Genomic DNA, 27,677 nt, shown 5'->3' on the forward strand with positions numbered 1-27,677 from the left:
GTGTCACAAAATAGGCAAATTATTCCAATTACTTTAAGTGTATATTGCCTCCATCGTAAGAGCAGGAAGAAAAGTGCCGCTATACAGTCTTTGACAGGTCCCAATAAAACTTGGAAATAAATGAAGAATGGGCTTAGGGTTGAACATTAAATAGAGAGCAATTTTATTAATCTAAAGTATTTTCTCCTATACATCGGGCTCTTCAGAGAAATTTGATGAATAGAACTATCAAACCAAACACATTTGTTTTTGCCTGCATATAACATTTGTGCGGGTGGGGGGTCACCCATTCGATTCCGGACACCACTTCCACTAAAAGCTTTGACTTGACATTTTTGTACATTTATCCAATTGAGTTGTACAGTGAAATATTGGGAATCCCCACCGCAATAATGATCCTGGAACAGTTTTTTTTAACCTAAGACTGACAGCTACCTCTGTCCATTCCAATGACAAATATAGCCATCATTTCTAGTGGGAATGGAGAAAAATTGACCAGTAGAGCAAAGCCCCCACTGAAATGTCATAAAAAGAATTTTCTAGTTACCTTTGGGTTTCCGCCTCCTTCCTTCGCAGCATAAAGCATTTGCAGGGCAGACTCTGACAGCGTCTTGGTCTGGTCCAGAATGGTCATCTGCTGCTGGTGGTCACTCAGCTTGGAGGCCAGACCGATGGATGCTACAATAAGTGGATCAAAGTAGCTGGCCAGCTGAGTCACCTAAGTGAAATGAGGAGTAGGCGAGTCAACCAGGAGGGGATTGCTGAACAAGATGGAGTTTTATCTATCTAAATCCAAATGGGATAAAGGGATATATCAGAGCTGCACCTTGTGTCCCAGCTGGGCAGCTTCACCTCGGGCGGCTACGGAGACAGGATCAATCAGATGCCCAATCTCCTGCACGGATGAAGTCAGCTGTTCCTGCAGTGCCTAGTGAGTTACAAAGGCGAATTATGGTATAAATCACAACAAAAAGACTAGAGTCCCCATTAAGCTCTTTCTCTCAGGACAAGACATTGTTGATGGGCTGCTTACTTCCATTGAGATATCATCTCTGCAGGGCAGGGTCTGTCCAACTGCAGCCAGGGAGGCTTGCTCAATCTCCCGGATACATTTATTGATGCTATCTATGGAGTAATCACACTCCTTCTGTCCTGGTGCCTTGTCCCTAGGGTGGATAAAATTTGAAAAATGTAGGCGTGCTTGTTCCATTTGCGCGTAAGCAAATATTGAATAACTCGCATTAACTCCATCCCTGTGTGAAATGCATAACATGATACAATGAGAGAGCAAATAAAGGCATTTCCTTTTTTGTTATTATTATTTAAAAAGTCCTTTACAAACAGTTTAATTATAATTTGACAAAGGAATGAATACAAATCGGCAAGCATGGGTTTATTACAAGCTGTTTACTTAAACAATGCGGCAAGTGAAGTGTGATGACTACAAACTGAAAAGTGCTTCACAACGTTGCCTGGCAACAGTTCAGCCCAGTCTTCCGCTACAGTAAGCTAACTAGCACCAACAAAGTCAAAATTAATTTGAAATGAAATTCCACAGATTGTTTTAATAATCCTGATTAGTATCTGCAAAAGCATTGACTCGAGTACAAGAATACTGTGATTAGGACTGAATAATATTAGCATAGAACCTTGTTTGATCAAGCTGATTTTGGCGCTACCTTTGGAAAGATTTGACTTTTCTGCAAATATTTTACTATTCTAAACCAAAAATATATCACACAGCCAAAAATTAAGGAACGCTCACCATGACAGCAAACACAAATGGGAAAATAACCTTTAAAATCAGCGAGATGATAACAAATACTACTAAGGAGTGTTGAGATGTTGCAGTTTGTCATTTTTTCCCTTTGTTAAATTTTATTTGGTTGTTTTCTTTGCATCCGAAAACCTTAGTTCAAATTCTGTCATGGTTCTGTTCGATTTACCCACATCTCCAAAAAGCCAACCATTGGCAGCATGAATGATTATAGGCCTGTTGCCCTCACGCCTGTGATCATGAAGTGCTTTGAAAAGTTGGTAGCCCGCCATATCAGAAATACAATCTCTCCCTCAATTGACCCTCACCAGTTTGCTTATAGAGCAAACAGGTCCACTGATGATGCTATTGCCATTGCTCTTCATACAGCACTGAGCCATCTGGAACACCCTGGGAACTACGTGAGGATGCTCTTCATTGACTACAGCTCAGCCTTCAATACCATAAAACCGGACATTCTGACTGACAAACTCTCCCACCTTGGACTATCCTCTTCAATCTGCTGCTGGATAAAGGACTTCTTGACCAACCGACCACAGACTGTTAGACTTGGTCCCCACCTCTCTTCCTCCATTACACTAAGCACTGGCTACCCTCAAGGCTGTGTACTGAGTCCTCTTCTGTACTCCCTGTACACCTACGACTGTACACCCACCCACCAGTCTAACGCCATCATCAAATTCGCTGACGACACCACTGTGGTCGGACTCATCTCAGGAGGGGATGAGTCGGCTTACAGAGATGAGGTCAACAATTTGTCTTCGTGGTGCTCGGTGAACAATCTCACAATGAACACCACGAAAACTAAAGAAATAATCTTGGACTTTCGCAAACACGGCACAGATCTGGCCCCACTCCTCATAAATGGAGTATGTGTAGACAGGGTCCAGTCCTTTAAATTCCTGGGGGTCCACGTCACGGACAAGCTCTCATGGTCTACAAACACCACGGCAGTGGTGAAGAAGGCTCAGACACGACTCCATTTCCTCAGGGTACTTAGGAAGAACAACTTGGGCTCCAATCTTCTGAGAACCTTCTATAGAACCACTGTAGAGAGCATCCTGGCGTACGGCATCACAGTGTGGTACGCTGGAAGCACGGCGGCAGACAAAAAGGCCATGCAGAAAGTGATTAACACTGCCCAGAGGATTGTCGGCTGCTCTCTGCCCTCACTTGAAGACATTGCCAGCCCGCGTTACCTCAGCAGAGCCAAGAACATCATAGGGGACCCTTACCACCCTGGTCACAATCTGTTCCAGCTGCTGCCCTCTGGCAGACGCTATAGGTCCCACAAAGCTCGGACAAATAGGCTTAAGGACAGTTTTTTCCCCACATCCATCAGACATCTAAACTCGCGCTAACATACCACACATTCCCTTCTGCGGCATATGAATAGATGGTTGGTTGGTGATCTGCCTCCTGCTGGCTGACTTGAAGGAAGGTAAGTGGCAGACAGTAAGGTAAGTGTCAGACAGTGTGCGGTAATCGAGAGGTAAGCGACCTGTATCCACAACAGCGGAATGACAAATTACAAGTCCGTAACTTACACTTATTTAGGTCTTTTGCCGATTAAACGTAGCTTATGGAGAAGCACCATCAATTTCGTCACACGCAGTTTCTGCGTGTGATGACAAGTAGGCTTTTTTGTGTTGTGGTAATGACGACATGGCCTATGTCCGATTATTATTATTATTATTATTATTATCTCTCATGAATAGAACTAAATGACTTCATGTCATGAATTTTTTTATTTTTTTTTAAATGAGAATGGATTTCAAACCAACCTGATGGAAGTAATGAGGCTCTTGATGGAGTCAGAAACTGTTCTCGAGTGACCAGCAAGTATAGACCAAGTGGGGGGATCTTTGGGGTTGAGGACCAACGACCGTGCTGTTTCCAAAAGGTAAGTGGAGCTATCAAGCATGGAGCGTGCTGAACGAACAATTGGTTCTTGGGCGACTGAACCCTGTGGAAAAGCCAACATTAGAGCAGGTGGAATAACGGCTCTGGTGAAAAGCCATCAATGAGGATTTAGCTATATATTAATAATACAGATTTGTTACTGTTCCTTACATTACAGTGGAGAGATCAAGTGAGCAATCGAACATAGGAATGAGATTAGAAAGACATCTTTACAGAGAGACTGGAAGAAACACCTTCAGTCTTTATGATCCGAGGACAAGCCTCCCTTGACAATTAGATTAACAAGATGAAGATTAGAGCAGCAGTAAGGGCGTGAGTGCCGTTAAACACTGCCCTCCAACAGATTAAAGCCATAAAGCTTTTGTAAAACTTTGCGAGGACTTTTCTACTGACTGACAACACGAAATCGTATCTTTGCGAGATTCTGACTGTCAACGATACAAGAAATGAGAACGATTCAAATTCTCAGCACATTTAAGATCACAAACCTTCCTGTTCTTTTTGTAAATAGGTTTATTTTAAGCAACTAGCTGTGGGGTCTCAGCATGATGACATTTAGGAACAGAAGGTTTCTGAAAATAGAAGCCCTTATCAAACACTGGAATCCGTTTTAGGTGAAAAATGTGCGTTCAGCAGAAGAGAAATAACATACATTTGGGATTTAAACAGGCATTTCTAGGAAAGATTACCTCGTTGCTGATTTGTGCCGGGATACTTGCAAAATCAGGATTGTTGGCATAGGTCGACAAATTTTCTATTGCCTCAAGGAGTGGTGCAGTTGCTACTCGACATTTATTTCTGTTGTCGTCTGAAAAATCTCCATTTAAAGCCTAAAAACAAGACATTCCATATGAAACGACAAGAATATGGCTGTGTGGATTGAATATTTACACACAGAAATCCTCAAGAGATATGATATTAAATTTTCACTCAACGTTTTGTTCCGTTGGGGAGTTGACCTTGATGGTCTTGACCAGGTTGGCGGTAGTATTGGCCACCTCTTTGGCTGACTGAACAAACTGTCTTCGAGCAACAGGGTTGGAGGTCTTTGAGGAAGCAAGGCGGCAGGCATTGCACAGAGCCGAGGTGTGCTTTGCCACAATTGTTGCTGCTGACAAGATCTGAAAAACCCAAGGACAATAGAGGGAGTTCAATACAACTAGAAAACATTTTCATGATATATTGTCTCTATGTGGGAACAGCTACTGTACATGAATTAAATGCATTAAATTGGCAAGTGAGTCAGATTAAAGAGAAAAGGCCTGTGGATGACATTTTTCCCATCGTTCATCAAAATCTGGGAAATTCTTACCTGTGAGGGGCTACTCGTTGGGTCCACTAAACTCTGGCAAGCCATCTGTATGGCTTGATGGGCTCGTGCAAACTGGATGGGATCGACTAGGCCCTCGTAGCCTGACTGACTGTTGGGATCAGATACTCCGACAAGATAAGAGGCCTAGAAGAGATATGTAATACGTCAGAAGAAAAGTAAAAGCTTCCTGGAAGACATATTTAGCACCTTTCCTGGTCATTTTCTCCATTAGAAATACTATAGAATGCCTTAATTTTCTAATTAGGAACAAATTCCCCTACGTTTTTCTTATAGTATGGGTATTCATCAAGTTCTTTTTTTAAGAACACAACATTTTTTTCACCTGTCCTGCAGCCTCTGTCAGTCCACAGAGGGCCTTGGAGGCCACGCCCACACAATCCCCAAAAGCAGCCACGTCACATGTTTTACAATGCTGTGAGATTCCTGCCATCGACTCTCCGAGGACCTAAGAAAAGTCATAACAACAAAGTTGAAAAACATTGCGGTTTCATTGGTCCACTCAATCATTAATACAGTACAGAAATGAATTTTGAAGACAGGTACCTTTGAATTTTCCATGACGCTCTCGATGCAGTCAAAGTAGGACAGTTCGTTGATGGGCTCACTGGGATTATCTAGGAGCCCTCTGACAGCCTATATACACCCACACAATGTTATAAATGAAATGATGATAACATAAGACAGTTTGATTAGATTCTCAATCAAATGTGAAAAAAAAACACTCTAATGAGCTTACTGCCATAAAGTACTTTGTTATCCAACACTTTTAAAATGTGCAGCTTTATTATCATATAATTCATTTCCGTAATTAAATTGGGTTTAATGCTAATTTAAGCATGTCTACAATGAATGATTCTGTTTTGGAATAGGAAATTAGACTGAAAGTCACCCAAGCAATCTATCTTAACTCCAGATTGCCGTATATGGTGTAATGGTACGGAAAAAAAGACTACCTCCAACTCCCTCAAGGCATTATCACACTCTCTTTGTCCTGCAGCTTGCTGTGTACAGAGCGTGATCAGCTGGTTGATGCTTTCTGTCACAGCTCTGAAACACACAGTCAACTTTTTCACTTCACATTTGCCAGTCCTTGCTTTTTACCACAACAGGCAAACAAAGCTTTGCACAATAATGCGCGGGCATGTGCAGGAGTGACAGAATTTGCTCGGGTTTATGGTTCAGCCTTGCTGAGCAAGACAGCTTCCAGCCAAGGCTTCCATCTTCCTAATTAGACAGAGAGAAGTCAGTCAGGCCCAAAGCCCTACGGGAGCAGCTGCCTGGCTTCTCTCCACCAGGCAACATTGAACGGACAAGGTTATATTTTTCACAAACTGTTACAAATTCAAATTGGGTTTGGGATACATTGGATGGAGAATGCACCTGCACCATCTAATAAACTCAAATTCACGAATTATATGGAAAGAAAACCTATACAGAGTCCTTTACGGGCAACACTACCACATTATAAACGTGTCAAAATATTACATTGGCGATGGTAAATGATACATCCAGGGCTCACCGTGCTGCAACTGCAAGAAGATTCTTAGCATTGGCTGCACTTGGATCTACAGATAGAGATTTGGCAGCCAGAAGAAGTTTACTGGAAGCCATTGAGATGTTCTTCAGATTACCAATGACTTGGATTTGATCGTCCCTGCTCTGCAAAGCCAATACAAAGAAATATGTGATTTTGAAGAACAATTTCAAACTGAATCATATATTGCTCATGTTCAGACATGATATAAACTAATAGGTTACTGCAATTGAATTGGACATTTTGCAGATGATGAATTTCGGGCCGCCCACCACCTGCTTCCCGTTTGAGGTTTATTAATGCTTGAGTTTCATGCCACATCAGCGCAGCTCCCCAAAGATATTCCTACACTAATGAACAAAATAACCAGAACATGAACGTTACAAGATCTCATTACAGTTGGCTCTTGGGCAAAGCAATGTGCCTAAATGAATTTGATCTATCCAATTACAAAAGACATTGAATGGGAAGTAATAAAATGACAAAAATATAACAGCTCTGTTTTCATAGACATTTGGGGTGACTTCACTGGCGGTGACAATAAACTCCGCACTTGACTGATATGCAAACTTACTTGGGTGTGTCCTGCCATCTCGACACCGGCGTCCAGGAACTCATCAAAGTCTTGGCTGAACTTCCCAGAGGCAGCTGCCAGCTGGCTGCTCGTTCCTCGAGAGGAGTGAACGACCTCGCCGGCGGAATGGTTGAGCTCAGCTGCTGTATGGTTTAGATCAGTCTGTGCTTCTTGGAATGTCTTACTGCAAAGGGGAAGCTTCGAAAACACACCCAAACGGTCATCATTTAGATGCGGTTACAGAATGAAATGAACTAAAGTACTAATCTTCAATCAAGAATTAAGAAACTCCCAATTGCAAATGTTTTTCTCTCAATATAAAAATCAAGCAAGCCTCACAATGTCCACCAGCAGCTTCTTGCTGGCTTCTCCAATACTCCTAAGAGCCATATCAACATCTTTCTGGCCTGGCAGGCAGTTGACGCAATTATTCAGCGAGTGCGACACGGCTTTGGCCACCTGAAACGCAGGACAATCACCCGTTACTGGACTACCATTAGTCATTCTAACAATGAGGCATATAATGCAATGTCCCAGAGCAATGTTGTGAAACATCTCAAATGCAAATTGGGCTCAGAGTGCAAAGTAATCTGTGACATTAATATATGTCACTGTCGCAGACAAATGTCAGACAATACATTAATTCCCCATATGGCCGTAAAGAGTATGTTTCGCTCCAGCGTTCCTGGGAGTGAAACACAAGGCAGGTGACGCAGAATGAAAATAGCTTGATGGGTGTGAGAGAAATTGCTGAGGGAAGATGAAATGCTCACATTTAAGACCAGATGGAAGTGACTGATTGGAATCGTTGAACGCCATTTGAAGGAGTACAAGCTAGATTGAAACCTATTCGTGATGTGGTTACTGAATATTGAATAAAACCACAGACTCAGTGTTTAAATAAATACAATTCCCTATGATATTGATGACGCATTTGACCTTGAAAACAAAAGCGGCCATTTAAAGATTCTTTTTTTTAATTTAAAACAGACAAGAACCGATTTGCGTTCTCCAAAAGAGGACATTGATTATTTTTGACAAGGAAACTGCAAGTACAAGCGATGTTTATCAAGATAAAATGTCACTTTTTAACCTCTCAATAATTTTACTCAGAATCATTCAGCTACTTCTTCAAAAACGTTTTATAATTATGACTATTCGTATTAAAGATCCATCTTTCAAAGCAAACAACAAAAAGTAGCAATACATTACTTAAAAATGGCTACTTCTAGTATAAAAAAAGGATCCACCTTTACACTATATGTTGTTGTATGTTCAGAAGATCAAGTTTTCTTCCCTTTTTTGCTGCATTCTCTTAAATGTGTAAGACCTAATTTATGTATAGTGAGTAGTCATATACTGCAGTTCCTCAAGCTTACCACTGAAACACTTGTTACGGGCAGTTTTAGCTTGAACAAATGTTCATTGTTGAAAATGAGCGGAATAATATCCTATCCTGCGAGAGTTTTTCTACCTGTGCAAGTCGCTGCTGACTTTCAGCATCACCTGGATGTACCAGGGCCTGATGGGCCTCATGGATCAACATTGATGAGCCTTCCATGACACATTGGGCCGAGTCCAGCATTGCAGCTGCAGCCTGAGGCTCTTTAGTGCTGGCTGCGACACCTCTGGCTGCCTGTGCCAACGTCCTTAAAGCCTGTGCGGTTTCTCTGGCAGCCACACCTGTAAACCAAACAGATGCATGAAAGAATTACAGCAGCGTCTGTCACTTAGCAGAAAGAAATGACTGTTTTTGTAGAAAGATACCTGTTAGTAAAAGACATTCAGTAGCAATGATAGAACGACTTTGTGCATAGACTAAAATATATAAATTAGAAGCAGAAGCGCCCCCACGAGACGATTAGTCATCCATTCAGGCATGTGGAGGACATACAAACCATTTATCCACATTATGAGTTGCCTTGGGAATATTCACTGAGGTCGGATCAGCTTGTAAACTCAATTTTAATCTGAAACTAGTTAAAAATGGGTAAGTGATCTTTTTCCATTGATTATTTTTACCTTTCACTTGGAATATTTTATTTAACGAAATATGGAAAATGTGTTTTAAATGTTCTATGTTTTCAAAAATACCAGACCGCACATTCTTAATCCCACACATGTGATGTACACCATATTTTAGATACCAAAAGAATAGCAGAAAAAAATGCACCAAATTGCTTTAACCAGCCAAGAGGAGCCATTTGCTGATTGAATGTTAAATCTAGTGAAAATAAGATTAATGAGTAGCCGGCAGCACCCTGGGCCACAGCATGATGAGCTGCCTGTGAGCGTTCATTGTTAGGGAAAGACATTCTTTAAGCCTTCATGTCTCTTCTGAGATCCCCATTGGGCCTCAAAAGAGTCAAGTCTTCAGAAAATTGTCATTAAGGCGGTAGTCATATCAGGGAAAGTAAAATGTTTTCCTCTCTACTTGGCAGACTTTAAAGGGCAAAAAAAAGAAGCCAGAATTTGCTCAACTTATAACCAAGCGAACACGGACATTTAGACAGTGCATTGTTTGATTAAACAGCTTGAAAACACCTCGCATACCCGTGTAATGTTCATTGCCTTGAGCGGCACAAGTCAACAGTTGGGCCATGGAAGAGCCCACGGCCTTGGATGTGCTTCCCAAATCCTGAGCACATTTCTCCAACTATATGCACAGCAAGACACACAGAAACAACCTCCATTAAACTGAAATGACCCCCCTTTGTATGCTTTGAACGTTTTTCATTGCAATACGAATTCACTGAGCAGATGATGGGCTCACCGATTCCCCAGGGAGAGGTTTAAGTTGGCTGTCAATAACAGACATTTTGGCATCCTGCAGCTCACACTTGAGCGTCTGGACCGTTTTGAGGGCTGAATCGATCTCCAAAGGACCACACGCTTCATGAGCCTTTAAACAACGCACAGATGTAGATGTTATTTGCATGCTGGCCGAGCAGGCAAAACGCCCTCGTTCAGGTAAAAGTTTTGTTGATACCATAAACAAAGCTCCTGATTCTTTTGCCTTACCTGATACTCTCACCTCTACTATGAAATTAACTAGTGCATCTTCATAACAAAATAAGTAGGCGATAAAACGAGACTCAAACGTTTGTTATACCTTTGCCTGGTTGCTACTATGTCGGAACCAGTATCGAGTTTTCCAATTTCTTCATCTTGCAATTTTCTGAATCTGGCAAGTTGGAGACAAGCTCAAAGAGTACACACGTTTATTTCCTAGTACTCACTTCTACCGATGCTAGGATTTTAGTCCTTTATTGGGGTGCCCTTCTTAGTACTGGCATCAGTACAACATGATTGAAATGGTGGCACAACTTTCTAATATTATTATTTATCAGTTCGACAACTTTTCAAACGTGTCAAACCTTCTGGGCGGCCGTCCGTAGCTCTGCCAAGCAAGTTGCCAGGTTTTTGGCACACTGACCCAACTGCATAGCAGCAGCTTGGTCTGCCACCGTCGGAACAGCTGACTTCACAGACACCACCATTTTACTTCCAGGCTGAAAGAGAACAAGACGTCAATCACAATCAGACTAACCCTTCCATGATGGATGGTTGAAGGTCTGACCTGTAAGAAACCCTGGCTAGCCATAATGAGGGCAAGCTGGGCCCCAAGCTCTTCGGGTTGGGCTTGACTGCTCCTCATGCCTTGAACCAACTGAGGAATGCTATCTGCCACTGCCTACAAACGGTGCATCATGGTTATTTACAGCCTCATGACTAAAAATCGAAAACCAGTAAAGAATTGTGTTTTCCATACCAATAAAAATAGCATTGGGCTTTGTTTACCCGGTTCACATTTGACAGGGATTTCAACAGAGCAAAAAAAAAATGGTGATCATACCTTGCAGCTGTGTACAAGCTGTTGGTGCGAGACCGTATTTTTGTTGGAAGCCGCAGCATTTTGAGCAGCTGCAATTGTTTGAGTAGCAGCAGCCGCAGCCTGCTTAGCAGCTATCTGCATAAATGATATAAAGATTACTTGGGTTAATAGAAAATGAATGTTAACAGAAAAAGTGCCTGGTATAGCTATTAAATCTAAGTATTCAATAGAAAATCTCAGAGACAGCAGGAATCCAATTTGTACAAATATTGGTGGCTAGATTTTCAAAAGAAATCTTACTGAATACTTATGAGAACAGACTCAACTAAGACCAGCAAATGGAACTAGACTGCTTGTGTGCTGTGAAGCGTATTTTCTCCAACAAGATAATGAGCACTGCTTTTATGCTGCAGTTTCTTTCCCTTCCGACTAAATATAATATATTGCTTGGTTCACATTAATTAGTTGTCACCAGCTTTAAAGTAATGACAAGTATATGACATCCTGGGAACACCAGTAGGCCTAATTGATCCACGGTTTGACAATTCCATGCACACGTACTGTATATTACACATACTCATGGCACTTTTCTCATACATCCCAGTTGTGACAAAAGTGACCATTATGGTTACAGTGATTTATAATGTCTGATAGTTGGAGTGGAGTGGCTATACTCATTAGGGGTAAATGAATGCCATAGGCTAAACACAGCTCTTTGCAAATGCGCACATCATTCACAACACAAATGAGATGTCCATTTCACCCAGGAAGGAAAGTTAGATTAAATGTCTAAGCTCTAAATGTGGTGTTGCGATATTTGAATTTGCGTTGACTTCGACCGCTAATGTTGATAGTGACAGGCAAACAATCTTAAAGAGGCAAGCATGCTGACACTTTTGACTCACCTCCAGCCTGCTGACCAGCTTTTTCTTGATTGCATTTTGAGCGGCGGCATTAGTAGCGACACGCAAACCCTCAGCTGCTTCTCTGAGCCTCTGCTGCTGGTCTTCATTTTCCGGGTAAGCAGCCGCACCCTGAGGGCATAGACACACATTTACAATGAAACCTTTGGCTCACAATATGACAGCCTGAATCAGATCTTGTCAATAAAAGGTAATAATGTTTATCATTCAGGCCCAATAGATGCCACTGTATTCAACGCTATATGATTTTTGATGATGGCCAATGCCAAATATGGCGGTGTCCTCTATGATAACAGCAGGGATGTGGAAATTAAAGTGTTGATTAAAAATGACCCATCAGCAGGATTTCACCTGCCGGGATGTCTCACTGATAATATCCTGCTCAACGGGGCTGGAAGCTTATGAAGAGCCCCAAATTCTGCACACTTTTAAATGGGATGTGAAAACATGATGGGAGGCCAAATGTGTGCAGTGATGTGAAAATATGCAGTAAATTAATGAAGGCAGTACAGCAAGTTGGTTTGGATCATTCTAACACTGCACTCAATCTGGTATCACGAGGCATAACATCATTAGAGAGGCCGGGGAAATATATATGCATATTGTTTTTCAATAGATTAAGCTGATAATGAATCCTCTACTTTGATTAGAAACTGGTTCCTAAATGACAATACAAAAAAAGAAACAGGATTTTTATTAAATCATCAACTAATACATTAAATATATATTAGTAAGAAAACAAACAATGTACCTTGGCTGCCTCCACCATCCTAGCTGTGGCATCAGCCAGAAGTTTAGCGGCAGCTAATAGTTTCTTGGAGTTGTCAACATCAACTTCTGCCTCTGCATCCGATCGCATAGCATTGACCAAGTCGGAAGTGGCTTGTGCTAAGACTCGGGCCTGGCGCACCATCTCACCTAATAAAAGAAGAAATAAAGAACTTGCATTCATGCTGTCATCGATGGATTCAGTGCAAGCGAATAAACCAAAAAGTTCTTCATGAAATTTCAACAACCTGCCTGCTTTGTTCTTGGTGTTATGTGAATTGACAATAACTAAAATTGCTAGGTAAATATATTCCATGGACGTCTGCGCATCAATCTTTATGGACGTATTTATTTATTTATTTTTACTTTAGTTTCAAGGTTAATTGATTTTTCAGAAACATAAAATATTTTGTTATTTGTGGATGCATAACAATTACATTCAGTACTATCCTAGGGATGTATACGCATTAATCCGCCTTCCAAAATATAAAATCAAACTATGCAAGAAACACCGCTGAATCTGATGCAGTGTTCTTTTTTACGTGACTGCGAACAACAACAATAATACGCTTATTACACTCCATTATGTATATAAATGAATCTCCCTTTGACAGTGAAAGCAGTTTTATGTTGATCCTTTTCAATTGCACATGTGATGCTAATGTTGTGGCCAGAAATTGCATGCAGAATCTCCCCTGCACCACATGTATGCTATAAAAAGTTGTGTTTCCTAAACATCCACATTCGGTTGGAAATCACTCAGTCGAATCCTTTGAGAAACTAGACATTGAGATGTTTTATAGCATACATGTACAGCCTTGGAGAATACAGATTCCTTGTGGGACATAAATCACTGATGATTTGTTGTGGGAATGGCCTATTTGGAAAAAAAAGCCTTTCGTCCTCGAGGTTAACAGCAAGCCCTATCCAGAGAAATTGATTGATTTTTTTAATGAAAGGTTTTGTACTTACACTAACCCTGAAAATTACAGGCTAGGAAATTAGTATTTTTATGGGTTGAGTCTATAACACCTATTTTATTTCATCCTGCTGCAGCCTCACTTCTGAGCAGTGGTGTGCCGTCAGAGCCTTCAAGGCCTTCTCTGCTGGCCTAAGAAATATCTGAATCACAGACTGATGTTAATTATATTTTGTCCATAAATACTTATTAAATAATTCCAATTTATCTGTTAGCTTCCTTTCATTGCTTTTCCCCCCTGGTTGCACTGCTTCCAGATGTGTGTTTTCATATTGAAGCATTTACCCAATCACATTTCAGCCATTATTTGTTGCCAGGGTCAGAAATCTGCCTCAAGGATGTCACATTTCTGCAGGCTCTACTGCATTAAACAAGGGTCGATAAGACTGTTGCATTAACCAATCAGATTTCGAGTTGGTAACCCCACAATGCCTTCTCGCAAGCGTAGGGATACGTCATCGCTTTCACCAACTATGATTGGCTAGTGATAGAGTGGACTAGCCAGAGCTACCAAACTGTATCAAGAGCGAGCTGCACAAGCAAATATAGTGTTGTGTGGATTTAAAGCCATTTTCAAGATGGACTTATCAAGAAAAAAAGCTGGACATCATTAAGAAAGGTCGGACAACTCCAAAGCAAGCAAGCCTGTCACAACCGGGAACGAAAATTTTCAGCACTAAATCGGATAAAAACGTATGCCAGAAATACAACAGGACAGGCTCGACTTTCAGCATTAGCTTCGATGGCGATAGAAAAGAAGGAAGAAAGAAAGAAAGGAGGATGGATATTGTGTACAGTTAAAAAGCATTTTTGGTAAGTAAAATATGGCTATATTCCTAAATAATATTTCAATTGTATGCGGTTATTATTAATTATTTTTTATGTGTCGCAGCTGTAGCTGCAGTAGAGGTTTTATAGCCATAAAATAGTTTTTGCTGAAGGCGTCACTAGGAAATGCACGGACCGCCACTGCTTCTGAGTACCCACCGGCATCACCCATGGAAGTGAAAATGTTCTCGGTGACATTCATGATGGTGTCAGTGGCCTGATCGTAGCGTCCAATGGGCTCCCCGCAGCTGGCGTAATGGCGGACGTGTTGCAGGAGGTCGCCGAGGGCTTGGCTCACCACGCCAGCCGCTGCTCCGACCTGCTTCAGAAGCTCGCCATTGTCGCTGGCTGAGCGGCAAGCTCTGACGCACGTTTCCACAGAGCGGTCCACTAGCTTCCCAGCCTCTACAAGCTGCTCCTGACACACTGGGGAACTAATGGTCGGACTCACCACCTGCAAAAGCATAGAATAATTCAAAACACCACACCACAGGAGTTTTATAAAAAAATATTGTTAAGTACATTTTTTGTTACTTAGCAAAATGCATATGCATGATCATTGTATTTCTATTTACCTTGTTAAAGGACAACTATAAAACAGGTTTGTTTATGCAATTGGACAATGTCCTCTACCTATTTGGCTGTGCAACCAAACAACTTTCACATCATTACCTTGGTGCAGGCTACCAGCTGTGAGGTGGACAGGGCACACTGTGTGGCAGCCGCAATCACGCGGTTCTGCAATATGGTGTCCTCGGCCACCTGGGCCACATTCTTGGCCTTCAGGACTAACATAGCAGCTGCATTGGCCACTGCCTTGGCTAGGTTCATCAGAGTGTCCTACAATGGAAGAACCATGTCCTTAGAAGGGAGGACGATTTTTCATGCAATACCATGTTCTCTAACTGAATGGCATGCTGACCACTGCACTGGACCACAAGATAAGACTATTATCTATTACTATTTCCCATCTAGATAGAGATATAGTCAATGCAAAAAGGGAAACAAGTGGACAATGTGTGGTTAAAGGACTGGGTTAAAGCTAAAAAGGATCTATGACACAATTCTACATAGAGTAATCTTTTCATTTTAAAGCATGGGCCAATTACTGAACTGTGCATTGACATATTCTGCATGTCTTCCTGTTTGGCCAGCACTCTCATAGGAAAAAGGAGTGGGTGGGGTCCCACCTGGAACTTCTCATCAGTCTCGCCCTCTCCCATGTGACGGAGCAAGTCCCCGCTGGCTTGTCCGATACTTCCTGCTGCAGTTAGCACAGTCTGCCTGGACTGAAGAGAGTATGACATCATCACAATCAGTTCTGTAACTTGGCCTGCACTCAATATTCCTTGTAAAACGTTTCAAGCACAATTTTCAGGTTTGAAATCACACAGATAGGACTTCACCATTGAGTGTGGCATAGCTCTCACTCTTTGCACTTTTTCTACATTTTACCTTCTAAAATGTTTAATATATATGGTTACTACCAAAGTACTATGATAAGGAAAAGGTGCCGTACCTCAGTGGCTGCAGGCTCAACAGATTTGAGTAGATCTGAGACAGCTCCTGCCAGCATTCTGGCAGCACCCATGAGCTTGTGCCCACTGCCCACCTCATCGTCCATTAATGCAGCAAGTAATTTGACACCCTTGGACATTTCAGTCAGGTTGGAGGAGATAGTGGTGATGGCGCAACCAACTGCTGTGTAGTCAGTTTCTGTGGGTTCACCTGTGTAAGGAAGAGCAAAACCAATGTGGTGTAAACCACAATAATAGACAGTCCTACCATGCATTATGCAGTGAAACAATGTCACTTATTGAAGTTACAGTAAATTAAGAGCAGTTGGTGATCAAATTGAGGGAGAAATAGTCAGCTAAAAAACAAATCTTGGATTTGAATGGTGGAAAGTGTCACCAAACAGATGGTGAGGAAGGATTAAAACCTATTAAAAAGGTTGGCAAGAACTTGACTGGATAGGTGCCAAGCAACATGAGGAGCAAAGACATGCACTGCGCATCAGTTGATCATGCATCAAAATGAGACGTATCTTGTATGCCGGGATACTTAGTTTTTAGGCCTTCTATATTCTTCTGGACATTTACCTGCAGTGAGATTGACCACAGATGCTGTTCCAGCAGTGATGGCATCAACCTGAGAGTGGATTTCATGTTTGGACTCATCCACTTTATTCTGAACCCAAACCCTGGATGCCTTTCAGTGGAAGGAAAAGAAAGGGAGTTTTAGACACAGCAGGAGACCCTGATCCCATATGAATATTGGATTGGTACCAAAGCCATTCAACATTTGTGGTTAATACCAGAAAGCATTAGGAGGGGAAAAAAGTAGAGCAGAGTGAGTTGAGAACAGGATGTGCAATAGTGAAATAATAGCCAAACATTTTTCATTGGAAGTATACTCAATGGACCCCCATACAAAACATTTCCCACAATTGCAGTATCAACAATTCATCTTTTTACAAAACTGGTCATTATGATTTTCAAAAGGACAGAATTTTGGATCTAGATCTTGTGTGGAATCTCAATTTGGTGGGTGTTTTTTTTGTGTGACAGAGTGAAGAGAGGACATACCAGGTCATGGCCAAGAGGAGGAAGATTATCGACATGTCCCAAGTCAGCCTGGGCTTGCTTTACAGCATTCATGCTGCTGTTGATTGTCCCCATCAGGGCCTGCTGGGCCAGATTCTGTCAACAATTTAAAAATAAAAGATTGTTTCATCATATATAACCGAAATGGTAATTTACCTCAATTATGATATACTCACTAGTGGCGGCATGTGTCCTCTGTGCATCTGTCCAGTGGTAATTTGTTGCTGGGCCGAGGGCATGGTGCCCATATTGAAAGTGTCAGGGCACCCAGCAGATCCAGAGCGGATGATACCTGGAAGGGCTACTGACCCATGTTCCACCCGACCCACCCGGTTGAACTGCTGCTGTAAAATTGTGGACCTTGAGGAAGAGGATGGATAAGATATCAACATGTGTGTGTTTAGCATGCACAAACACATCATGTCTGGAGTTAAATATTCTACATTGTGATCAAATGAGCAGTCTTGACGCATCAAAGGAAAAATGAGCAGTCTGAGGAAACCTTAAAATTTAAGGGTTAAATCATTGGCTGACAATGATAGCAATACACTTTTAATCCAATTTAATATTCAATACAGCATTGGGTGAATTAATTATTGGCAGGTGAAACTCCCTGCGGAAATTCAAACGACATGTTAAAGTATAAAAGCAACTGAATATACAGTACTTGTAAAATTGCTGCTAAGCAACCTGGTGTTAGTTTTCACTCTTGCTTGTTCTAGGTAGACATCATTTGAACAAAGGAAGAATGTAATGTCATAAAACAAGCTGTCACATCATGGCATCTTAAAAGGGGGCTAGGACTGAAAATAAAAGCTGAAAGCTTCTTGCAAACATTTCAGCTGTGATTAAAACAATGCTTATACTAATGACTGTTGCCAGGCCAAGAAAGCTTATTCAGACAAATTATTAGACAAAAAAAGGAACAAAGTTTCCTTCCTTGGCAGAAGAAATGACTGCTGCATTAATGAAGTGATTATTTTACAACAAGAGTTTGTTTTGGTACTCAGAACTTCAAGTCAACTTCAAGTCAGCTGGAACACAGTAGGGGCGTAATTTTAACGGAGAACCCTGTGGTTTTCTGATGAATACAAATTTCCAAGAGCTTGTGTGTGTGTGTATGTGTGTAGGGGGAGGTAGGGGGGTATGTGCTGATAGCCAATGTGACAACCAATGTATTAGTTCCATCAGTCAGTAGGGCACCTGGGAAAACTAGGAGAAACAACAACCAGCTGGGAAATGAAAATGACTGCATAAATCTATCCAATAAGTGATGTCTTAACCTTTGAGATGTTTTCACCTCCAAACAGATACATTTTTCCTCAGAAAAAAAAGATAAGATTGCATGTAGCGTGATTACTTTTCCGCAATACTGGGCTTAATATCTTATTGCTCTTCAAAACAAACCAGTCCTATGCCAATAAAAGACACACTCTGTATTCATTACAAATTAATATATACACAGAGACAATGCAACGACAACGTATCTAGATATACACCCCTTAATTACGGAATATTCAGCAGACTCAACCCCTATGTCCCCCTTTACATAATATACTACTATTTTTACACAAACAATTCAGAGGAAAGTTTGAGAAGGCTTTCAAAATAATTTTTCACTGGTTAAAAGATCATTTTGTCAATTTCTACAATTTTTTGAGACTGTCTGAAACCCTTAACTCACAATAAGATATAAGAAGATTAAAATCACTTGTAGAAAACAAACAGCAATGATAGAGAATGGGTCTTACTTTTTAGGAGAAACAGATTCCTCCAACATGGTGGACTCCTCATCTCCCTCAAGGCCAAAGCGATCCTTACTCTGCTTCTGTAAGAAGAAGCCAAAGAATATAATGTGATGTCCTATCAATTAAAACAGTATCATATTTTTCCTTACCTTTTTGAGAATGATGTCAATATATCCTGCAATGAGCTGGGATATTTGTTCTCCCTCTGTTGTCTGGACAGAGTAGTAACTTTCCTGGTACTCGCCAAAATCCTTCAAGCAAAACAGATTCAAGGCCAGTCAAATGGTGTTTAAATCGAACGTCTCCCGTACACTGCAGGCGCGTTCAATATATAACGTCATCCTTAGAAGTTGGCTCACAGATAAATAATAGATATTGAACAAAAGCCTTCATTATTTCTGCTCTAAACGAAATGAAAAGCTTTCATGAAGTAGGTCAGGAGTGTCAAATTCACAGTGAGACAAAATAAAAAACTGCAACAAACACTGGTTCCCTGGCAGATAATTTGCCTCTCACCACTTTTGGAAGATCCTGTTTACTATCTTTTGTTCGGCCAATTTTTAAAAGTGGAATTTCATATTTGAAAGACTTTAAGTCGTAGAAAGATTGTTAATGAGTAAATGGCCGCAACAGAAAAGGAAGTGGCACTAGCAAAGTTCTCTGGGATTTGCAGTACAATCAGAATATACCTGTGAGCCAGATCCAATACATATTTGATATTGCGGGCCAATTAATACTATCTGCAGGCCAATTTTTGCCTGCGGTCCTGAAGTTGAATTTTGATATAAGTATTCCAAAACTGCTAATTTACAAGCCTTTGGCCAAAAACAGTTTGATCTTAGACTCCATGTACGGTACTTTACGTGCTTTAGTTGGACCAGTTCTTTCAAATATGCAGACAACAAAACATTTTCTTGCCTGCTGATAAATGATACATTTAAAATCTTCACAATGTTCCCAATACATCTACTCTTCTCTTCAATGAAATAGAAGGCTGGTAGATACGTCTAACAACTCTAAAAATGCTGTTTGCGCTCAGATTAAAAGAGTATGAAAGAGTGATATGGGCATGCATCTCTCAATCTGACCAAGGAAAATAGATTAGGTGCTCGGGATTACAAGAGGGGAACATGTCTACGCGCCGAAGATACTAAATGATGCCAAGGCTCAAACAGTACCAGGGTGAAGCTCTTCGGAGAAGCAGCCCATCTTTTGACAGTAGTCAGGGGCCAATCCTGAACCACATCTTTAGTCTTCTCATCCACTCTCATCACAGACTCTTTGGTTATCCCCAGCAGGCGTGGGACCAACTTATTCTTACCCTTCATCTTTTCCTGCCAGATGGAAAAAGCATCAGAAAATATTCATGCCGGTGCTAAACACCTCCACAAGATGATTCATAAGAGACACGGATGCTGTGTTAATAAACATGCCGTTCCTGCGGCTTTGTAAGCCCCCGTCGAAGCGAAGGGGCAGCTGTGAACTGACCCAGCAGATTTCCACCTTATTTAACTGCTGCTTTATCGAGCAGGGTCTCCACAGGCTTTAGTCACTGTCAGCGTACCATCATTGTGCTTCAGCCAGCACTCTGCTGAGCACCTCCACCGACCCAATGAATATCTATTATACTGTAGCTCACTTCACAGGGTCCATGGACATCTATTGCAGACCTCTGAAGCCTTATCATTTTGAACATGACATCAAATGAAAAGATCCAGCATGAAAAATATATCAGATATTTTGTGGAAAAGTACTGGAAACCTTGCAAAACAATGTATCATAATATAATAATAATAATTATCGTACAATAATACAGCCCCACCCCAAAATAAAATTGTTACCTGTCTTTGAATAGATTGTAAAAGCGAACTGACCAAAACCAAATTTGTTTCCAAATTTTTTTTAAACTAAGTTAAACTCTTTTACTGCTATTGACGATGATAAACGTCCAAAACATGGGGCTCTTGTCATCCCATCCTTCTGATATAAATTGAAATGTGTTCATCACTAATAAACATCCAAACCATTTGAACTAGGATGGACTTGGTACTCGGACGTTTGGTCGCCGGACGTTTGGTCGCCGGACGTTTGGTCGTCGGACGTTTGGTCGCCCGGAAGGTTATTGATAATTACCATTTAAAATTGTTGCTCAAATTCCCTAAATACAAACTGAGAATTATTATTTTGTCATTCTTAATGCCCTATTAATTTTTAGGCTAAAGAAAAGCTCCAAATTTCCCGTACTTTTATGTGACCTATATTGTGTTTTGTTGGAGAACTTGTTAAGACCCTGACTGACGTCCCTTCCTAACTCATGTACATACACACTCTTATACACTCACACGTCCGCTCAGTGAAACTGCTCAGGGCCATTGTTGGCTTTGATTGATGCGTAGACCGTGTTGTTTGGTACTCGGACATTTGGTCGCCGGACGTTTGGGTCCGGGCGGCCAAACATCCGGGCGACCAAACGTCCGGCGAACAAATGTCCGGTCACGGATGGACTTGATTTCTATTGGTGTCAATGGGAGCCAGTTATCTCATGAAAATTAAGGATTGACGGAGATATTGGCCGGCCGATATATACACTTATTAGCAAGATGGGCCATCGGTCAATATAAAAATAAAACGCTAAGATAATAGGACAACAGTTATGTTCACTGAGTCACTGATGGTGTTCACTGGTGATCTGTGACTTGTTATTTTGCACTACTTAGTGGCCAAAAAGCAGTAGTCAAAGAACAAGAGGACAGAAAGTGTCAGAGAAGTAATTTGCATCCACAGAGGCGAATTCTGTGAATTGATAAATGATCTTTAATTTTCTGTCATTTTTAACCCTCCAAACTCATCTTTTATTGTACATGGTACCAATGAAGCATTTAAAAAATGCCTTAAACAGACTGCACATGCGTAATATTTTCATATCTGTGATGTATACAGCAAAAGAGCTCTTGTCAAACAAATGCTCATGATGATTAAAGACTGACAGAAGATAAATTGAAGGTTACAATAAACTCTTAGAACTCACATCAACAAACCCAGGTGTGCACTAGAGTCTGTTAGAAACAGCAGTAGAGTGCATCTGTTCTGAATTATTTAGCTGCGTTTTAAATCCTCCATCGCTACATTTCCTCATCGAACACAGAAGAGGCACTCTACATTAAGGTGTGCTTGCACTCTTATGAAAAGGCAAAGGAATTCTGAACCTTTTAGTCTGCCAGGGCCACATGCTGCATTTATTTCCCAGTCGGAGGAGCATCAGTTAATTGTCTGAATTTTTCTCTCAAATCTCTTACCTCAACATAACGGATTGAATTCATCAAATTATGTCTGCCGACTAAGTTACATTTGTATCATGAATTTTCCAAAAGCACAGATTTTTTTTTTTAAAATGACCACTCTATCTGTCAGTTTTTTTCCTCCATTCTATTTGCCGATTATGTTGTAATGTACGGTTTTAACTATTTTTCTTCATGGCATTTTAATGCATTTTGATTCCTTACCTTTACCAGAAAGAAGGACACTCCATACGTCTGCAAGGATCTTGCCAGTTTCACATATTTCACTTTGGCTTCTATCTCTGTCATCTCTCCGCAGTTTTTATGATCCTACGCACAGACCATGACAAGAATTCTCCAGCTTTAAATTCATCATTTGTGTTTGTTCTTTTATACTTTTATGTATCAATTCGGACTGTTTTATGATTAGTGATATTTCCAACTAAACAATCTAGCGTACATACTTGGAATAGTTTTCTCTCTGAACCTCTTTGCTTGATGTATTCTTTTGGCAGGAATTCCTTCAGGCTATGGAGAAAAAGGACATTTTTACATGCTTACTGTTGTTCAGCTAAAGGCTTTTCCCCTTTCTATTAATACAGCACAACACATGAGTTCATTCTTGCCCAACTGCCTGGAGATCTGAAAACAGTTGTAACAGCTGATATCACTCTAGAGTTTTCCAGCAGGGGAAATAAACGTAAAGGAAAACATCATCTTACACGCACAGCTGGGAGGAGAATATTTAAAAGCATTAGTGATGTAAAGAACTATTCTTAACATTGGAGATAATGCATATGATTATAAGATGCTTACTCCAGAAATCCAGGCTTGTGTTTGAGCTCCACGTGGGGTCCAAACTGGATCTGAGCCTGAATCCCTGCAAACTCGCAGGCTTTATCAAAGGAGACAGGGTGGGATCCATTCAATATGTCATCCCTAGCCTGGAGGACAGATAAAAAAAAGAAACAAGGGAAAGAAGTAAATTTAGCTTACAAAACACGAAGTAATAAAAAGTGATTCAAAAGGGTCCTCTTCACTCCATGAAACAGTATGTGTCATGACAAAATAAAAGTATTTTGAATAATCTATCATCTCACTGTTCTTACTTCAACACACTAAATGTTAAAACAGAAAATTGCACAGCCTTTCAACATTATCTTCCCTGCCCTGTATTGCATAATGACCATTAATGAAACCAAAATCCATTTTGCAATTGCATTTTTCCATTAGGCAACAAGGTACCCATTTTACAATCCCGGTGTCTATTTAGTCAGGCTATCAACATGAAAATAAAAGGTTAGAAAAGGCAAAGCTTTTGTTGATGTCCCTAAAAGGCTTGTGTGTGTGTGTACGTTGTTCTCTCCAGAGGGAAGTCAGCTTTCTTTCCTGCTTTCTAGTTTAGTGCTGCAAAATTAATGCTTCAAAAGATGAGAGCATTTCTGATAGGGAGGAAGGCCACACCAATGCTTTAGCATCTGCAACCAACTGTATTCCCACAAAGATCCAACTAGTCTCATTGTTATGTCTCATTACTTAAGTGTACATTATTAGGTGGCAGCTTACGACTGTAATGAGGACAACAATCTTCTACATTTGCTCTCATGAGTCTTTTCAGAAGTGCAGTGCACAGTGGAGCACATAAGCTCCTGTAGAGCCGGGTGTTAGAAAATTTGCTCTCACACATGCACTCATCTGTGAAGCATACCGCAATGCAATGTTTTCTGTGTCGCGAATACTAATAAAAAAATCGAACTCAAATTAGACGAGGTTCCAATGTATGAAAATATGACCATAGTAATTGTAAATTGGGTCCATCACAATGTTCCCGGCCGGATCTGAATACTCTCTTGGCAGATGTAGGAAGTGATAGACAACTTTTGACCTGACCTACACAAGAGGAAGTGTGCACAGCTCAAGACAGCACAAACTATGACGCAATCACCTTGAGGTCACCCGGCCCAATGTGGCCCAGCACAGTGGAGGACAAATATAGAAATGCTGAATCGGGGATACTTAAGCAACTGACAGCATTGCTCACTAAGCACACTTTGCTAAAACAGTAATTTAACACATACAACACTTACCAGTAAACTCTGTGTTATACATGTTCATACTGTATACTATATATTTTTTAACGTATTTAGTTTTTGTGATCTTGTAGTATAATTGATCTGGAGTATAAATTGCATTTTTTGTAGGCATTTTTTTAATTTATCAGAAACCATGAAAAAAACATGAACAACAAAAGAGTTTTTTGAATGACAATAGTCTAAAAAAACACAACATAAACCGTTGGGGGTGAGTGAAAAAAAGACAAGTGGAACGTGAGTATAAATTGTAAGCCCAGCCAGACTAAGGAAAAAGTGTGACTCCTAGTCCGGAAAATACAGTCATTCCCACCCTATATAGTATTTACATTAGTAACATTCCTTTAGAACAATAAACTATTAACTATTAACAAAAATAAGTCAATCTCAGGAGACAAGTTCTAGCATTAACTTATCATTTGTCCCTGCTTGTCTAATAAAAGATTTTGCCACCACTACTTCGCTGTGGGAATGAACTAAAATTAGGCAATGGAGTAGAAGCTGTAGAGTAGCACTCCAGGGTGAAGTTATAGCCATAACGGCTTATCCTGTTTTTAATGCAAATATAATACTGAGTGGGAGTGGCTCTGAGTAGCATGAGGGATTAGTTTAGTACTGGCAGAACCTCCAATGTTTGTTGACATTGAACACAACGATTAAGAAACATCTTAGCTAATGGTTGAGTCATCACAACGGAGAGCCCAAAAAAACATCTGCATGGACCAGTCTTCTTGAAAATAACTCAAATGTTGACGCATGACATCAATGGGAGAAAACAGTGCAAGTGATCACTTTCAAATTTAGGGGAAAAAGGGTGCAGGCAAGAATGGAATCACAGTGGTGGAAGCCTGGGGTTTGTTCCGCTTAGATAATGATCTCACTTCTGTGTCTTTCAGGCCTTTCACACAATGTCAAATTAGATGCTCTCATGATGTGAAGAGCCCAAGCAATCTGCAAGTGCGACAATCAGTGTGTTGTCGACAATGAGGCAGAGATAAATGGAGAAGGGCAACTGTGAGGCAGGGGCAGGAGGTGGAGTTGTTGTTGTGAGAGGAAATATGACTCTGCGTTGTGAGCATGATCTGCACAGTGCAGCGGTGTGTGTGTGTGTGCCAGGGTGGGGATTTGTGCGATTATGTCAGAATGTGTGGGAGATAGAGAGGGAGTGGACACACGGACTGGAAAGGAAGGAAGCGGAGGGTAAGGAAAATATTGAATTAAAAACATGAAAAGAGATGAGAACAGCAGGCGAGCTGACTCGGCGTCGATAGGCCCTTTGATGTTTGTCCCCGTACAAGTCTGAAGTTGGAACATCACATGAAAAATAATGATGTTGAAAATGACATTTTGCTCTTCAAGCATTATATAGCTACTTTATCTTTGTTCGGTTGAAAAACAGCATTGAGCCGATAGGCTTGGAAGAAGGAAAAGAGCATCTCTGGCATTTCCATGACAACACTTGATTACCTGTTACTGGAGCATATAATAGCAGTGGAACAGCCTGTATGCGTCTCATGTTGCATTGCTGATGTGATTGTTTAGAGTTGTTTATTGTAACTATGTAATTGTCGAAAAGATGGGCCAATCTTAAGAATGTAAGGTGAAACCTGTCCAGGTTAGTATACTATAAGGTTGACGCATCCAAACCAGAAGCTTTCCGTACACACTTTCCAAAATTTTATTATAAATTGTCAGTAACTTTGACTTCAAGCTTTGCATCTGAAAGTTGTGCTTCAATTTGTTTTTCTAAGCAGAAGTCATCCCCATTTAAAGGGATTTAGGAAACGGGTAAATTAAGAGGAGAGTTCTACTGGGACCCTAAGAAAATAAGTGCTGCATAGTACAAAATGGATGGATGATGGAACCAAGTTTTTAACTGTTATTAAAAGTCTGACTTATTTTTTACACATAAATAGCACAGCATAGTTTGCATTGAATTATTGCTTTTACTACTACACTTTTATTACTGCTGTTCTGTCTAAACCATTGGCTTAGATATCAAGTATAAAATTGTGTAGAAATAATATTTCAGCTTTCTTTTAAGCTTAAAGCATTTTTTCCCAACTTTAGAGTGGTTTGTTGCAACTATTTGTTAGAAAAATAAGTATCTTCTTGTAAGTATCAGTGGGATACTGTTCTCCCTGGGGAGGAGAGGCTAATGGGAGTGCAGTGATGTGAGCAGAGTGCAAACTCTGATGAGTAGCTAAACACCCCTCAGGGAACCCTTCAGTGACTGCAGGGTGCCCACCATTTATAAACATTGACCATATCCATACCAAAAAAAAAAGGAACCAGCCTAACGGAATTGGATGTTCTCCCAAAGCTTAACGGTCATTAACTTGTCTGCTTAGACATCCGCAAATTACCATACATGTTGCCACAAGGCATATTAAACAGTTCATCACAATGGCAACTTTATTTTCTTATCTGTCCATGTTGTGCTTGTTATAGTTAGTTTCGCTGCTAACGTGCTACAATAATTACTTGGTCAAAGCGTCGTCTCTTATATGTTGTTATTAAACTGTATGGCAATCATGTCTGTTTGGCTGCATTTTAGCAGCGCAGCTTAAAATGCCCTATTACGAGTTGGGGCAAATGTAAGATTTTGAGATTTTGTGGACAGGAAAACACTTGCACCATATGATGAAACATCCAGATACAAGTGCTCAGATATGTTACAGGCCTACCTGAACAAAAAGCAGGTTAAGTTGGACAGGGTCCCTCGAGTCCACATTTTGGTCCGAGTAGAAAAACTTGCGCCTCAGCAGCAGTGTTTCACTTTCTCCAACTCCTTGCTCTCTGAAGGTTCTGCTGTGATCCAGCCAGTTCACTGCCCAATCAATATACATGTTGTTTGCTTACACACTCATAAATGGATGCTCACTTAACCAACCTTTTATCAAAGAATTAAACAGTGAGGGTGAAATTAATTGGTATAGACACACCACCTTAGACGACTAATCCTCTTAATTAACAGGGAGGTTGTCAAAAATATTATTTTCTGGGGTTGGAATGGTGTTATTTTTTCCTGCTAAGATTAAAATGAGTTTATGTGATTACTATGGTTGGCAAATGACTTTTACACGACACCCCTATTTTTGAAAGTGTAGCAGCCGGTGGCGTTTTGAGTGCTCACACTTACAATCGTCATCCGTATGCAGCTTGGCTTTGAGCTTCTCCATTTTCCTCTCATCCCGTAGTAACAGCGTTTTGTCTTTTTTCAGTGTTCCCATTCCGTCCTCCTTCTTATCATCTGTCACCTCCTGAATGAGTGAGTACTCTTCATAGTTGGTGATTCCTGAAAGAAGTCAGGATGATTCTCAGAGATGTTTCTGTGTTGGTGATGGAAAACGTCCTTGCAAGAATGTGTCGGTGAAATGCTGATTTGTGGTTGCAATACTGCTGTGGCTAATGTTGGGGAAGCAAACTGTGTGCACATTCTTTAGTTAGAGGCTTAAAATAAAATCTGTTTACATAAAAA

At 40.7% G+C, this 27,677-nt stretch overlaps 1 protein-coding gene across 5 annotated transcripts in view; it reads right to left on the bottom strand.

Moving 5' to 3' along the window:
- Positions 1 to 27,677, bottom strand: part of tln2b (talin 2b) — a 91,163-nt gene that overhangs the window by 21,187 nt on the left and 42,299 nt on the right. For all 5 annotated transcript variants that reach the window (XR_013299585.1, XM_077596122.1, XM_077596120.1 and 2 more), the window contains 36 exons: positions 27,339 to 27,494; positions 26,884 to 27,026; positions 22,923 to 23,050; positions 22,571 to 22,634; positions 22,332 to 22,436; positions 20,007 to 20,162; positions 18,978 to 19,079; positions 18,832 to 18,908; positions 17,257 to 17,440; positions 17,063 to 17,176; positions 16,577 to 16,685; positions 15,994 to 16,202; positions 15,665 to 15,763; positions 15,147 to 15,314; positions 14,634 to 14,928; positions 12,651 to 12,817; positions 11,882 to 12,010; positions 10,998 to 11,111; positions 10,722 to 10,835; positions 10,519 to 10,653; positions 9,915 to 10,043; positions 9,695 to 9,797; positions 8,616 to 8,824; positions 7,481 to 7,600; positions 7,142 to 7,339; positions 6,553 to 6,692; positions 5,987 to 6,080; positions 5,577 to 5,666; positions 5,356 to 5,478; positions 5,013 to 5,156; positions 4,636 to 4,821; positions 4,390 to 4,530; positions 3,562 to 3,743; positions 1,034 to 1,166; positions 827 to 928; positions 548 to 718 (listed from right to left, as the gene is read on the bottom strand). Coding sequence is in view for 4 of the 5 variants with exons in the window: in XM_077596122.1 (XP_077452248.1) it covers positions 548 to 718; positions 827 to 928; positions 1,034 to 1,166; positions 3,562 to 3,743; positions 4,390 to 4,530; positions 4,636 to 4,821; positions 5,013 to 5,156; positions 5,356 to 5,478; positions 5,577 to 5,666; positions 5,987 to 6,080; positions 6,553 to 6,692; positions 7,142 to 7,339; positions 7,481 to 7,600; positions 8,616 to 8,824; positions 9,695 to 9,797; positions 9,915 to 10,043; positions 10,519 to 10,653; positions 10,722 to 10,835; positions 10,998 to 11,111; positions 11,882 to 12,010; positions 12,651 to 12,817; positions 14,634 to 14,928; positions 15,147 to 15,314; positions 15,665 to 15,763; positions 15,994 to 16,202; positions 16,577 to 16,685; positions 17,063 to 17,176; positions 17,257 to 17,440; positions 18,832 to 18,908; positions 18,978 to 19,079; positions 20,007 to 20,162; positions 22,332 to 22,436; positions 22,571 to 22,634; positions 22,923 to 23,050; positions 26,884 to 27,026; positions 27,339 to 27,494 (5,033 nt within the window). In the remaining variant the exon portion in view is untranslated. The remainder of the gene's footprint in view (positions 1 to 547; positions 719 to 826; positions 929 to 1,033; positions 1,167 to 3,561; positions 3,744 to 4,389; positions 4,531 to 4,635; positions 4,822 to 5,012; positions 5,157 to 5,355; positions 5,479 to 5,576; positions 5,667 to 5,986; positions 6,081 to 6,552; positions 6,693 to 7,141; positions 7,340 to 7,480; positions 7,601 to 8,615; positions 8,825 to 9,694; positions 9,798 to 9,914; positions 10,044 to 10,518; positions 10,654 to 10,721; positions 10,836 to 10,997; positions 11,112 to 11,881; positions 12,011 to 12,650; positions 12,818 to 14,633; positions 14,929 to 15,146; positions 15,315 to 15,664; positions 15,764 to 15,993; positions 16,203 to 16,576; positions 16,686 to 17,062; positions 17,177 to 17,256; positions 17,441 to 18,831; positions 18,909 to 18,977; positions 19,080 to 20,006; positions 20,163 to 22,331; positions 22,437 to 22,570; positions 22,635 to 22,922; positions 23,051 to 26,883; positions 27,027 to 27,338; positions 27,495 to 27,677) is intronic.

This window comes from Stigmatopora argus, chromosome 3, assembly GCF_051989625.1.
Source record: "Stigmatopora argus isolate UIUO_Sarg chromosome 3, RoL_Sarg_1.0, whole genome shotgun sequence".
Taxonomy (NCBI): Eukaryota; Metazoa; Chordata; class Actinopteri; order Syngnathiformes; family Syngnathidae; genus Stigmatopora; species Stigmatopora argus.